This window comes from Pleurodeles waltl, chromosome 3_1, assembly GCF_031143425.1.
Source record: "Pleurodeles waltl isolate 20211129_DDA chromosome 3_1, aPleWal1.hap1.20221129, whole genome shotgun sequence".
NCBI lineage: Eukaryota > Metazoa > Chordata > Amphibia > Caudata > Salamandridae > Pleurodeles > Pleurodeles waltl.
Genome location: NC_090440.1, coordinates 85311362 through 85326016, shown reverse-complemented (window position 1 = coordinate 85326016; position 14655 = coordinate 85311362). Strand labels below are relative to the sequence as shown.

General features: G+C 43.9%; 1 protein-coding gene across 14 annotated transcripts in view; it reads left to right on the top strand.

Annotated features, from left to right (window-relative positions):
- The window catches only part of PPFIA1 (PTPRF interacting protein alpha 1), a 540698-nt gene that overhangs the window by 350191 nt on the left and 175852 nt on the right, over positions 1-14655 (top strand). For all 14 annotated transcript variants that reach the window (XM_069221888.1, XM_069221884.1, XM_069221890.1 and 11 more), the window contains 2 exons: positions 7162-7313; positions 7449-7621. In XM_069221888.1, coding sequence (XP_069077989.1) covers positions 7162-7313; positions 7449-7621 — 325 coding nt within the window. The remainder of the gene's footprint in view (positions 1-7161; positions 7314-7448; positions 7622-14655) is intronic.

The following is a 14655-nucleotide window of genomic DNA, read 5'->3' as shown; positions in this document are numbered from 1 at the left end:
TATTCACAAAATGCCTAGCAGTAGTCGCTGCACACATCAGAAGGCAGCAAATACATGTATTCCCGTATCTAGACGACTGGCTAATCAAAACCAGTTCGCTCACACAATGCTCAAACCACACAAATCAGGTTATACAAACCCTCTACAAACTAGGGTTCACCGTCAACTTTGCAAAATCCAACATTCAGCCAAGCAAAGTACAGCAATATCTAGGGGCCATAATAGACACGACAAAAGGAGTAGCAACGCCAACGCCACAAAGAATTCACAATTTCAACAGAGTCATTCAACACATGTCTCCAAATCAAACAATACAAGCAAGAACAATACTACAGCTCCTAGGCATGATGTCCTCATGCATAGCCATTGTCCCAAACGCAAGACTGCACATGAGGCCCTTACAACAATGCCTAGCCTCACAGTGGTCTCAAGCACAGGGTCACCTTCTAGATCTGGTGTTAATAGACCGCCAAACTTACCTCTCGCTTCTATGGTGGAACAGTATAAATTTAAACAAAGGGCGGCCTTTCCAAGACCCAGTGCCACAGTACGTAATAACAACAGATGCTTCCATGACAGGGTGGGGAGCACATCTCAATCAACACACCATAAGAGGACAATGGAACATACATCAAACAAAACTGCATATAAATCATCTAGAATTATTAGCAGTTTTCCAAGCACTAAAAGCTTTCCAACCAATCATAACCCACAAATACATCCTTGTCAAAACAGACAACATGACAACGATGTATTATCTAAACAAACAAGGAGGAACACATTCAACACAGTTAAGCTTATTAGCTCAAAACATATGGAAGTGGGCAATCCACCATCAAATTCGCCTCATAGCACAGTTTATTCCGGGGATCCAGAATCAACTGGCAGACAATCTCTCTCGAGATCACCAACAAGTCCACGAATGAGAAATCCACCCACAAATTCTGAACACCTACTTCACACTCTGGGGAACACCTCAGATAGACTTATTTGCAACAAAAGAGAACGCAAAATGCCAAAACTTCGCGTCCAGATACCCACACAAGCAATCCCAAGGCAATGCCCTATGGATGAACTGGTCAGGAATATTTGCTTACGCTTTTCCTCCTCTCCCTCTCCTCCCTTATCTAGTGAACAAACTGAGTCAAAACAAACTCAAACTCATTTTAATAGCACCAACGTGGGCAAGACATCCCTGGTACACAACACTGCTAGATCTTTCTGTAGTACCCCACATCAAACTGCCGAACAAACCAGATCTGTTAACGCAACACAACCAACAGATCAGACACCCAGATCCAGCATCGCTGAATCTAGCAATCTGGCTCCTGAAATCCTAGAATTCGGACACTTACAACTTAGCCAAGAGTGTATGGAGGTCATAAAGCAGGCCAGAAGGCCATCCACTAGACACTGCTACGCAAGTAAGTGGAAAAGATTTGTTTGTTACTGCCATCATAATCGGATACAACCACTAAACGCAACTCCAAAACATATAATAAATTACTTGCTCCATTTACAAAAAGCAAGGCTAGCCTTCTCTTCTATTAAAATACACCTTGCAGCAATATCTGCATACCTGCAGACTACCTATTCAACTTCCTTGTATAGGATACCAGTCATCAAAGCATTCATAGAAGGTCTTAAAAGAATTATACCACCAAGAACACCACCTGTTCCTTCATGGAACCTAAACGTGGTCCTAACAAGACTCATGGGCCCACCTTTCGAACCCATGCACTCTTGCGGAATACAATTCCTAACCTGGAAAGTTGCCTTTCTCATCGCCATTACATCTCTGAGAAGAGTAAGTGAAATTCAAGCGTTCACAACACAGGAACCTTTTATACAAATACATAAAAATAAGGTCGTCCTACGACCTAATCCAAAATTTTTACCAAAAGTTATTTCACCGTTCCATCTAAATCAAACGGTAGAACTACCTGTTTTTTTCCCACAGCCAGATTCTGTGGCTGAAAGAGCACTACATACATTAGATGTCAAAAGAGCATTAATGTTCTACATTGACAGAACAAAGAACATCAGAAAGACTAAACAGCTATTTATTGCATTCCAAAAACCTCATGCAGGTAACCCAATATCAAAACAAGGTATAGCCAGATGGATTGTTAAATGCATCCAAATCTGCTACCTTAAAGCAAAAAGACAACTGCCCATTACTCCCAGGGCACATTCAACCAGGAATAAAGGTGCTTCAATGGCCTTTTTAGGAAACATCCCAATGCATGAAATATGTAAGGCAGCCACATGGTCTACGCCTCACACATTCACCAAACACTACTGTATAGATGTGCTATCCGCACAACAAGCCGCAGTAGGTCAAGCTGTATTAAGAACTCTATTTCAGACAACTTCTACTCCTACAGGCTAATCCACCGCTTATGGGAAAATAACTGCTTACTAGTCTATGCATACCATGTGTATCTACAGCGACAGATGCCATCGAACTGAAAATGTCACTTACCCAGTGTACATCTGTTCGTGGCATCAGTCGCTGAGATTCACATGGGCCCACCCACCTCCCCGGAAGCCTGTAGCAGTTCAGAAGTTACCTTCAATTTTGTACATTTGTATATATATTATTTAAACCTTTAATATGTACATACTTACACACTTCATTGCGCGGGCACTATTACTATAGTACAACTCCTACCTCACCCTCTGCGGGGAAAACAATCGAAGATGGAGTCGACGCCCATGCGCAATGAGCACAGAAGGAGGAGCCACTCGGTCCAGTGACTCGAAAACACTTCTTCGAAGAAAAACAACTTGTAACACTCCGACCCAACACCAGATGGCGAGCTAATGCATACCATGTGAATCTCAGCGACTGATGCCACGAACAGATGTACACTGGGTAAGTGACATTTTCATTTCTTAGTTTATTTTAAGAACCACAGGTTCAAATTTAACATGTAATATCTTGTTTGAAAGGTATTGCAGGTAAGTACATTAGGAACTTTGAATCATTTCAATTGCATGTATACTTTTCAAGTTATTCACAAATAGCTATTTCAAAAGTGGACACTTAGTGCAATTTTCACAGTTCCTGGGGGAGGTAAGTTTTTGTTAGTTTTACCAGGTAAGTATGACACTTACAGGGTTCAGTTCTTGGTCCAAGGTAGCCCACCGTTGGGGGTTCAGAGCAACCCCAAAGTTACCACACCAGCAGCTCAGGGCTGGTCAGGTGCAGAGTTCAAAGTGGTGCCCAAAACGCATAGGCTTCAATGGAGAGAAGGGGGTGCCCCGGTTCCAGTCTGCCAGCAGGTAAGTACCCGCGTCTTCGGAGGGCAGACCAGGGGTGTTTTGTAGGGCACCGGGGGGGACACAAGTCCACACAGAAATTTCACCCTCAGCGGCGCGGGGGCGGCCGGGCGCAGTGTTAGAACAAGCGTCGGGTTCGCAATGGAAGTCAATGAGAGATCAAGGGATCTCTTCAGCGCTGCAGGCAGGCAAGGGGGGGGCTTCCTCGGGGAAACCTCCACTTGGGCAAGGGAGAGGGACTCCTGGGGGTCACTTCTGCAGTGAAAGTCCGGTCCTTCAGGTCCTGGGGGCTGCGGGTGCAGGGTCTTTTCCAGGCGTCGAGACTTAGGTTTCAGAGAGTCGCGGTCAGGGGAAGCCTCGGGATTCCCTCTGCAGGCGGCGCTGTGGGGGCTCAGGGGGGACAGGTTTTGGTACTCACAGTCGTAGAGTAGTCCGGGGGTCCTCCCTGAGGTGTTGGTTCTCCACCAGCCGAGTCGGGGTCGCCGGGTGCAGTGTTGCAAGTCTCACGCTTCTTGCGGGGAGATTGCAGGGGTCTTTAAAGCTGCTCCTTTGGATAAAGTTGCAGTCTTTTTGGAGCAGGTCCGCTGTCCTCGGGAGTTTCTTGTCGTCGTCGAAGCAGGGCAGTCCTCAGAGGATTCAGAGGTCGCTGGTCCCTTTGGAAAGCGTCGCTGGAGCAGAGTTCTTTGGAAGGCAGGAGACAGGCCGGTGAGTTTCTGGAGCCAAGGCAGTTGTTGTCTTCTGGTCTTCCTCTGCAGGGGTTTTCAGCTAGGCAGTCCTTCTTGTTGTTGTTGCAGGAATCTAATTGTCTAGGGTTCAGGGTAGCCCTTAAATACTAAATTTAAGGGCGTGTTTAGGTCTGGGGGGTTAGTAGCCAATGGCTACTAGCCCTGAGGGTGGGTACACCCTCTTTGTGCCTCCTCCCAAGGGGAGGGAGTCACAATCCTAACCCTATTGGGGGAATCCTCCATCTGCAAGATGGAGGATTTCTAAAAGTTAGAGTCACCTCAGCTCAGGACACCTTAGGGGCTGTCCTGACTGGCCAGTGACTCCTGGGCTGTCCTGACTGGCCAGTGACTCCTCCTTGTTGCTTTCTTTGTTCCCTCCAGCCTTGCCGCCAAAAGTGGGGGCCGTGGCCGGAGGGGGCGGGCAACTCCACTAAGCTGGAGTGCCCTGCTGGGCTGTGACAAAGGGGTGAGCCTTTGAGGCTCACCGCCAGGTGTCACAGCTCCTGCCTGGGGGAGGTGTTAGCATCTCCACCCAGTGCAGGCTTTGTTACTGGCCTCAGAGTGACAAAGGCACTCTCCCCATGGGGCCAGCAACATGTCTCTAGTGTGGCAGGCTGCTGGAACTAGTCAGCCTACACAGACAGTCGGTTAAGTTTCAGGGGGCACCTCTAAGGTGCCCTCTGTGGTGTATTTTACAATAAAATGTACACTGGCATCAGTGTGCATTTATTGTGCTGAGAAGTTTGATACCAAACTTCCCAGTTTTCAGTGTAGCCATTATGGTGCTGTGGAGTTCGTGTTTGACAAACTCCCAGACCATATACTCTTATGGCTACCCTGCACTTACAATGTCTAAGGTTTTGTTTAGACACTGTAGGGGTACCATGCTCATGCACTGGTACCCTCACCTATGGTATAGTGCACCCTGCCTTAGGGCTGTAAGGCCTGCTAGAGGGGTGACTGACCTATACTTGCATAGGCAGTGAGAGGCTGGCATGGCACCCTGAGGGGAGTGCCATGTCGACTTACTCGTTTTGTTCTCACTAGCACACACAAGCTGGCAAGCAGTGTGTCTGTGCTGAGTGAGAGGTCTCCAGGGTGGCATAAGACATGCTGCAGCCCTTAGAGACCTTCCTTGGCATCAGGGCCCTTGGTACTAGAAGTACCAGTTACAAGGGACTTATCTGGATGCCAGGGTCTGCCAATTGTGGATACAAAAGTACAGGTTAGGGAAAGAACACTGGTGCTGGGGCCTGGTTAGCAGGCCTCAGCACACTTTCAATTGTAAACATAGCATCAGCAAAGGCAAAAAGTCAGGGGGCAACCATGCCAAGGAGGCATTTCCTTACACTTGCCAATCTCATTACTTACTTGAGAATCTCATTTACTTGCTCCTTATTCAATGGCTCTCCTTCCTTTTCCTGTGTTTCTCCGTTCCCTTGAGCAGAGCTTCTTTACCATCCTTTTGATTGGTTGACTTGTATCCTTACACTGTTGACAATCTTGAAACCACTTGTTTCTTTTTTTTTCCCATTCACGGTTGTACCTCCTTCCCTGCACTTACCTTGTTTTCCCATCCCCCAGCTCATCCATTGCTTCCCCAACCCTCCCTAATCAGCTGTTTACTTTACAGACCCGTATATATCTTTTCCTCCCATCTACTCCATCGCTTCTCTTTACCAGCACCTGATATCACTTGAAGTACGTCAATCCCCTAAGAACTGCTTGAGCAACGCAGTTTGCACTAGTGTGGTGCTTTAGCTCCATGATTGGATGAGATCCACAGGCTTTTTGGGTGACATTCAGGCCTCACTCATGGTCATTCCTTTCAGTATGTATCTCCTTTTTTACAAGAAGGCAGATTGCTATCTCCTTTAAAAAAAGCAGAGCAACAGTGCCCTTTCTGCCTTTCCACTACCACATGGCAGTATCACAACAACTTTGCCAGTTTTGAGATATTTTCTAGGGGCTTCGCCTTCAGACAATGTCCAACAGGCCTTTCTAGGTAGGGGTAGGGTATCTAGCAGGCAGCATTCTGGTCAAGAGTGAAGAAAATCTTCAGTCCCCCAGCCCCTCCAGCTCCAAGGTGCTTTAATTTACACTTGATGGCACACGACTATCCATGAGAGGCATTATCTTTCATTTTCTTCACAAGCAGCAAGCACTAATATCCAACCGGTGGGTCCAGTAGCTAGCCCTGAGGGGCTATGTCCTGCATTTCTTTCCGTCACATCACAGATTCCACCTACCTCAAAGCAGCTTTTGGAGAACCAGTTGTCTGTTTTGCTGAAGGAAGTCCAGGCGTTTTTAGAGAAAGGAGCCCTAGACAGTGTCCCTCCCTCAGAAATCAGATCTAGGTATCAATCCCACTGTTTTCTACTACCAAAGGACAGAGGCCTTTAAAACCTTGACACCTGAACTTAATGCCAAAGGATAAAAACAGGATGCTCACACTGACCCAGGTTTATTCTGTCCTGGAGCCAGTCTACAGCATGCCTATTTACGTGTCCCCATCCTGCAGGCCTACAGAGACAACCTGTCGTTGAAGGAGGACCTCGAGAATTTCCAGTCTGCCCCTCGCCCTTTTGGCCGCACCAGTGACCTTTAGGTGTTCACGATGATGATGCGCTGGTCACAGTGTACCTTCGGAAGTTGGGGTGCAAGTCTTCACCTACTTCACCGAATGATTGTTGAAGACGTGCATAGTCACACCTGACTGCTTTGCAGAGGCTCCCTTTTTTATCAGGGCTTGCATTGATATGATGTATTTTTTAGCCTTCTTTTTGGATCAGTAAGTCCAAGACATTCAGACAATGATCCTTAAAATTAATTGACATATCAAAATATAAAATCTCATCGATAAAACTTAAAAACACATAATAATTCATACAAAACCATATAAGTATTTACCTATTCCCAGGTGAACCTGCACATAAATAAATAGAATCTCCCCTAAAATCGTTCATCGATTCACTTATGCATTTTGGAGAATGAAGCATATTTAAGAAACACCACCTTGATGGGTCCTCTAGTTCAGTGACAAAAGCATATTTCCTTTTATACATTTAAAGCAATATAAAATGGAATTAAATTGAAAATAATTTTTTGTGCAAATCATGATTTTTCTTTTTTTGCCTTTGGTCTTAATCAGTCTCCAGTGTCCCGAGACGATATAAGAGATGACAAAGCAACAATAAGATGTGAGACCTCACCACCTTCCTCTCCCAGATCCTTGCGATTGGATCGAATCCACAAAGGAGCCTTACATACTATGAGTCACGAAGATATCCGTGACATTCGAAAGTAAGACCTATAGCACAATTCATTTAGATCTTATGACATCTGTCTAGCTTCTAAAAAAAAAAATCCTCTGTGTTAAATTGAAATATTATGAAAACAAAACTTGATTGTTTTTTTGTTTTTGTTTTTTGCTTGTAGTTCTACAGGGTCCCAAGATGGACAGGCTAGTAACCCAAGTAGCAGCAACAGCAGCCAAGATTCTCTTAATAAAGCCCAGAAGAAAAAGGGCATTAAATCATCCATAGGTCGTCTGTTTGGAAAGAAAGAAAAAGGTCGGCTTGGGCAGATTGGCAGAGAGTCCCTAGGACAAGGTTTGTTTTGTTCATTTTGTGCCCTTGGTTTTGTAAGCACCACAGTTTCCTGTCACCTGCCCACATTACAACTTTCTTCGCCAGACATTTTTATTAACAAAATAAATTTGCCAAAACAGTATGATATAACATGAAAAAACATTTTTGACATAATGGTGTGTAAATTTGAAATAAAATGCAGTACATGAAGGCATTGTCTTGATTGTAGTTGACCTTGATTTTTAGCATGAGCTGTCTTTCATGGGCAGGGTCTTGAAAAGAATAGTTAGTCCAGTTAGTAGAGCATAAGTTAGGGAAATAATTAGTTATAGGTTCTTCCAAATCTCAGGTGGTCTTTGGTGCCAAAATTAAATGAGAGAGTTTTTAGAATAATATCTGTAGTGGAATGTGCCACCGTTCACTCTGCCTGACTCCGCAGCTGAAACAAGATGTTTGAATGATTCTGTATATTGTAAGAAAATGCTTCTCTTTAAAAGCTTCCATTGCGATATAAGCTGGCCATGGTTCAGGCTATATTTGAAAAAAATAGTGGAAATTGATTCTGTCCAACACAACAGGTAACATCACCCTATTATTACTTGGTATGACATTCTGAAGCCAGTTAAGTCCAGTTTGTGTCTAATAGTTGTCAAGTAGGTGGCATATTTAGATGTACAGATGGAGAAACCTAATGGTGCATGAATTTTGCTTCCCATTTCGAGAAATTCAAATATGCTACATGGTCACAGTCCTCTGATAATTTAAAGTTTGTGTCCTGGCACAAGAAAGCGAAGTAGGACTCTTCCCCAGCCCATCACTTTTGATTCAAAGAAATGGTTTGTTAGAGTCACAATGCCAGTCTGTCTTCTTTCAGATATCTTGTTACCGAGGCTATTACACAATTGATCCCTATGCGCCCATATTTCTTAGGCCATGCTGTAGCAACTTGACAACTTTTAAAGGGGGGTCATACTGCAGATATTTGCTGTTCTTCTGGCTCCCCAGGATCGACAGGTGCACTAAATTGGGTACCATCAGCAGAAATCGCTCTCGGCGATGCCTGACCACCCTGGACCTATGACGGGGGCCCATACTAACTCCGCTACAGACTTCTACCCAAGCTTCATGCTTACACCGGTCCAGCTCTTGTTGACTCCAGTACAGATGTTGAAGGAGGGACCGTGGTGCTGGTTCGGAAATCTGACCCCAAACTGACTTCAGCCTGTTCCTGGCTCATGTCACAGTATGAAATTCCTAAAGCGCAGCCAGTCACAATACAGCCAGATTCTGGGCCTGTACCTCTATTGGGGTTGACGCGGGGGTGGCTCAGATTCTGCCCATAACTTGCCGTCACCCAGAGATGATCAATGTGGGGATGGGGTGATCTAACCTATTGTTAGGATGACAATTTCTTATGTGGATTTAGAGTAGGCTAGTGGCCTTGATACTTTCCCTGATACAGGGTTGAAGTTGCGATTTGGATCACCACCAGAAGCGAGTACATTATTTGCAGTGCTAATCCGACGAGCAGCTGAGGTCTTAGATCTACAGCTGCCCTTACTGATACGAAGACAAATGTCTTCCTGAAACTTTTACAACCTGAACCTGCTACATCTGAGCCCTTGCTCCCTATTAATAAAGCTTTTACTGACACCTTAATTGGGAACCTGGTGAAACCCCTGTTTCTGTCCACTGGTTAAAAGGCAGGTAGGTGCCCAACCGTAACAGACCCACAAATGGTGACCCCGATTTTCTCTCAAAAAAACATCCTACTCTAGGGAGTCTAGTTGGTCAAGCTTCAATCAGAAATGTGAACCCCAATTCAGTCCCCATTACTCCTCCAGATAGAGAGAGCCTAAGGGCATTGAAGCTTTTGGAACACACATATTCTCGGCTAGCTTAGCATTGAGAGGGGTCACTGCAGTCTGCTTTGTAGTCCGATATAAACATTCCTTTTGGGACATGGCCAGCAAGCAGTCCTACAGATTTTACCCTGACTTTCAAGATAGGCCAGGAGCATTTTCAGTTTGCAGATCTCCCCTTCGGCCTCACCAGTGCCTCTCACGTGTTCACAAAAGTGATGGTGGTGTTCGCCGTCTTCGGAGATCTGAAATTCCAGTTCTCCTGTACCTAGATGACTGACTGTTAAAGGTGATCTTTTTGCAGTGAGCCATGGACTACATGCAGATGATGGCTAACATCTTGCCATCTTTGGAGTTCACAATCAATGAGCTGAAGTTGCACTTGACTCCTTCAGAGGCTTTTCAGCGGTCCTGAATACAATACTATTCAGGGCCTTCTCTCCATTGCAAAGAGTCTAATACGTTTGGGCTGTCATCCTGGTATTTCAACCTCAGTGCTGAATCTGTGAGAGTAGCTATGAGGCTTTGTGGCCTGTTAACCCACTGCATTTTCCTAGTCGACTAAGCCAAGTGGCGGATGCAGTGGAGCTTGAAGTTCCAGTGTCACACCACAGAGGAATTTTTAAGAAGAATGCACATGATCTACAGTGGTGGCTACTCAATCTCAGGCCCATCTCCCTTCCCCATCCTTCCAGGTCCAAAGGGTGAGAGCATTCCCTGTCATATAAAAAGCTGATCTCCTGAGCGTATCACTATGATAGAGGTGTCCTTTAGAACTACCTCACCTCAGTAGGTTTTTTGAAAGAGTGAGCACTCAGAAATCAATATAGATAATTCAGAGCTATTGGGTGTCGGCAATAGCATCTTCCAGATGTATCTGACTGAGTCCTGGCCCCCTGCCATTCCTGTTTCTACGTTTTTTTTTTTTTTTAAGAACAGCTCTGTATATTCACTCATTTTAGTGTAGTTTTTTTATTCTACCATATTCACTTTCTCTAAAATGCCTCCCCCTCCAGCCCCCCCCCCCTTTCTTTCTCTCGAATACCACCTGTGGTAGTCCCGGTGGTAATTCTAACTCATCTGGTTTACTGCAACTCTCTGTATTTGTCTTTGTTCATACTCACTTGCTCGACTCATACAAATCCAACATGTAGCATCTTAGTTCATATACAAGTTACCAAGGCATGCCCACATCTCTCTATTGATTTCCTCTCTCATTGGCTCCTTTTAACCCAACATGTTAGTGTCCAAACCCACTGCTGGGTCCATAGTGCTCTGCAAGGTTAGGTTTCTATGTATTTTCAGTGTAAGTTTGATAACTGCTGTGCCACTTGTCCCCCTTTCCCACTGTCTAACCTACATCATTGTTACTTGCCTACCTTATCCCCTCTTTAGCGACCAGATTTCCTTCTGGGTGACTGCACTCAAAGAATGCTTATAGAGTATGATGAGCACGGATACGTTGCATTATACTAGTAGGTTAGCCACATCATCAGAATGTGGTTTTCGGTTTTTTTAGGCATCTACTTCAGATCATCATGCTCACTTTGCTTCGGAAATGAAGAAAGCATGAGATGGTAAATATTTTTCGGTTGCATGTATAGTAGCTGAACAGAGATTTTGGCCTACAAGTTGCTAATTCAGTTTTGCTGTTTTGAGGCATAACGTTATTATCTATGGATGCATGTGAGTAACCAGTCTACACCACTTTTATCCAGATTTGCATAGCGTAAGTGTATGTCTGTGCCAATGATCCACCTTTACTACTGGCACATTCAACCCCTAAAAGTTTAATTGCATATATCTTGACTTACAAGCAGAAACTGAGATGTACTCCAATGAATCCCACTGATAAGTAGTGTGAATGGTTGGATAGGCCCACACTTAATCTGGAGGTTGGTTTGCAAAATCTCCATAATCTTACGTTGCACATTTTTGAGATTTGATCCAGGATTGCATGCTTCTTTCTGTCAGTCGATGCAGCCATCTTTAGATATAGTGAATGCCAAACCATTGGGCTGCAGCATAGCTCTTAGGGGGGAATGCTTTGATGTTTATCACCAGATTTTCCAGTAGTTTACAGGCAGAATAAATGGACTTCCATTTGATGGGGCAATGTTGTTAGGACAGACGACACACTCGTTACACCACTTTAAAGGTCAAGCTGTCCGTATCTGTGCCAGGACGTTCAGTGTAGTATTCTACTCTCTCGCCATTCAAATAATGGATGATATTGTTAAACTTTTGCTACGTTTTATGGTACCAGTCCATTTGTGTTTGGGGGGAGGACGAATAAGTTGGGGGGAGCGACATTGCCTCATTTGCTCAGGATGGTATGCCCAGCTGTTATTAGCGGAAGTGCAAGATCCTTACTTCCAAAGTGAATTCCCCTATCACCACTAGGGGTAGGTACCCAAGCAGGGAATAGCTGTGGATTTAGTGAACTTGTTAGAAATGTGGGTCTCTAGTTGGCAGTGGTTTGCACCCTGCCCAAGTAGAGACCCTCACTCAGGACCCTCATGCTAGTCAGGGTAAGGAAGTTACACAGCTAACACAACCCCTGCTCGCCCTCTTGGTAGCTTGGCTCAAGCAGTTAGGTTTATCTCAGAGGCAATGTATAAAGTATTTGTACATACACACAGTACCAGTGAAAACACCACAAAGTACTCTGCACCAGTTTGTTGGTACTGTTGCTCACCTATCGACCTGTTACAAACCCCGGTTGATCCAGATGCACTAGTTTGGGTTGAACCTTGCCCAGTCTATTAGCTAAAATGTTACCATAGATTTTAAGGTCTACATTAAGTAATGAAACTAGAATGTAGACGCTGCATTGTTCCTCCCCTTTACCTGCTTCAGAGTAGCAGTATATTTGGCATCTGTCATCTTGTCTTATCTGTAAATGAATTGTACAAGTGTTCACTGAAGCCTATCAGGTGTTGCATCCTGTTTTATATGTTATGGGTTACTAGATGTAATTGCGGGTAAAACTTCTGGAAGCATCTCACCCTTTCTGTGCCCTAGTCAGTTGTAGTCTGGCCTATATATCTTAAAAGTTGTAATCATTTTTGTTTTTCTTTTCTTTCTTTTTTTTTTGCTATAGTTATTCTGCTTTGTTTATGGCGAGCAGTGGTAATTGCCCCCTTATTGGTATGACTTTTCTCCATAGTTTTTTAGGTTGTTTTGCTTTTTTCTGGTTTCTACAGCCCTAATCTCTTGTCCCAGGGTGTGTCAGTTGATTTATCTGTGCTTATTCAGCCTAGCTCCCTGTGCCATTATTTTAAGTCCTACTACTGCTTTCCAGTCATCTGATAATATATCTAAGTACCTTCTCTGTCATTCAGGTGCAGGAATACTTTAATCGTGTCCACTATTTCTGTTCTTGTAATTTGACACCTTAAGAATAGTGTCATTCATTTGCCATGTGTGAGTAAGTAGTAACGTTACTATTTTCCATCTGAACCTTCCCTCTATCATGACTTAAGCCGACAGCACCATGACTCCATGCACCACCTCCCCCACTCTGTGTGTGAAGGTGTGATCCGTCATTAGCCTGTCAATTCGCACATAAGATTTGTGGGCTACTGAACAACACATATAAGCTGTATTATGAGGATGTAATTCCCATCACCCATCTGTTAGACCCATTTCTCTCATCCGGTTGTTGCCCCCCATTGGAAAGTGCTCCTGTGCCACTGAATACATCTTGTAACCGTCCAGTTACTGTGTTTTAGTTGCATCTTATGATTAGCGGGCCTGTGGCCAGCCCCGTACTTCCTACATTGAACGTTAATAATAGTTCCCTGATTTTAATATGGCACTTATGAAAGCATTGAGACTGATTGGGAATTTGAGTGACCCATTCACAGAAGCCACCTTCCTTCCTTATTTCCATGTTTGGCAGCAAGGTCATAGTTAGCTCTTTTGCTGATGAGTGTGCATGCCTTGGCTGTTTTTAATTTCCACTTCCCCACCCATCTACTTCACTACGATTGTCATATACGTGCATCTGGGCAGTCATTGTGTTCTCAGTTTTTGATGGTTACTTCTAACCGCAGATTTCTTACCTTAGAAACATACTTCCTAGTCTAGGGAATTAGTGTTTACAAACCCTCCTCACTTTACAGTTTGAGAAATAAAAATAAATTATGTGGCAGTGTTGTTTGGGGAACAGGTAGTGTAACACACAAGAAAATGTAAATGTCTGTAAAAAAAAACTGCACACATTCAGCAGTTAAGAAAGCAAAAATGAAGCAGAGGTGGTTTTATTTTTTTTTGTTTTTTTTGTTTTTTGTTGTTTTTATTTTTTATTTTTTTTCTTTGTAATTCCGTAGTGTGATGGAAACAAATATTTTAATAGGATCAAATCAAGTACTTTATTAGGTGATTCACAAATGGTAAATATTCATTGAAAATTGATTTCCACACATTATCAATTGTGTGCAATATAGTTATCAGTAAAGCGGTATATCTGTAAAAAATGAGTGGCCATTTCAATAGAAAATCGACTCTCTGTGAATGATGCAATTGTGCAGTTAAATTAAAAAATCACCTCCTCGTGTCCATTAAAGCTAAGTGGGTAGCAAAAGATTGTAATTCTAAAGAGTTGCTTGTAGCTCGAAAGAATTTGGAAAGCACTGTCCTTGATGCTGTACTGGATGCTGAAACTTTAATTCACCAGTGCTCCAACTATGTTGTACAGCTTAGATTTGGGTCCTTACTGTCCTGGAAAGGATAAATCAGAGCCATAATAGCACTGGAAGAAGTGAAGCTGTGTATGACTGAACACCAGCATAAGTTGCTGCCTTTATGCAAGTACCACTCCCACTCCAAGTCGTAGGCTGCGGTTTACTTGCTTCCAAGGCCATTCCTATTAGCAGTCAACTACATGCTTAAAGTCTTCCACTAAGTCGAACTCTAAGCACAAATCTAAAACATTAAAGATGGACTCCTTCTGCCACTCGAAGCATAGAGAAGGCACAAAGATCCTCATCGTGTTTTTTTTTTTTTTTTTTTTTTTTTTTAAACCCTCTGTCTCCACTTGCGGAGCTAGTTTGACAGCTGATCCCAGTGCGCTCTGATTTTTCCTGGGCCATCAGCAATGGCGCAGCGGATTGAATTCTTTAAGGAGACCATGCTGCAGATTTTGGTTTGCTTTCAGCTCCCTTTTGAACGGAAGGGGTTTCCTTTCTG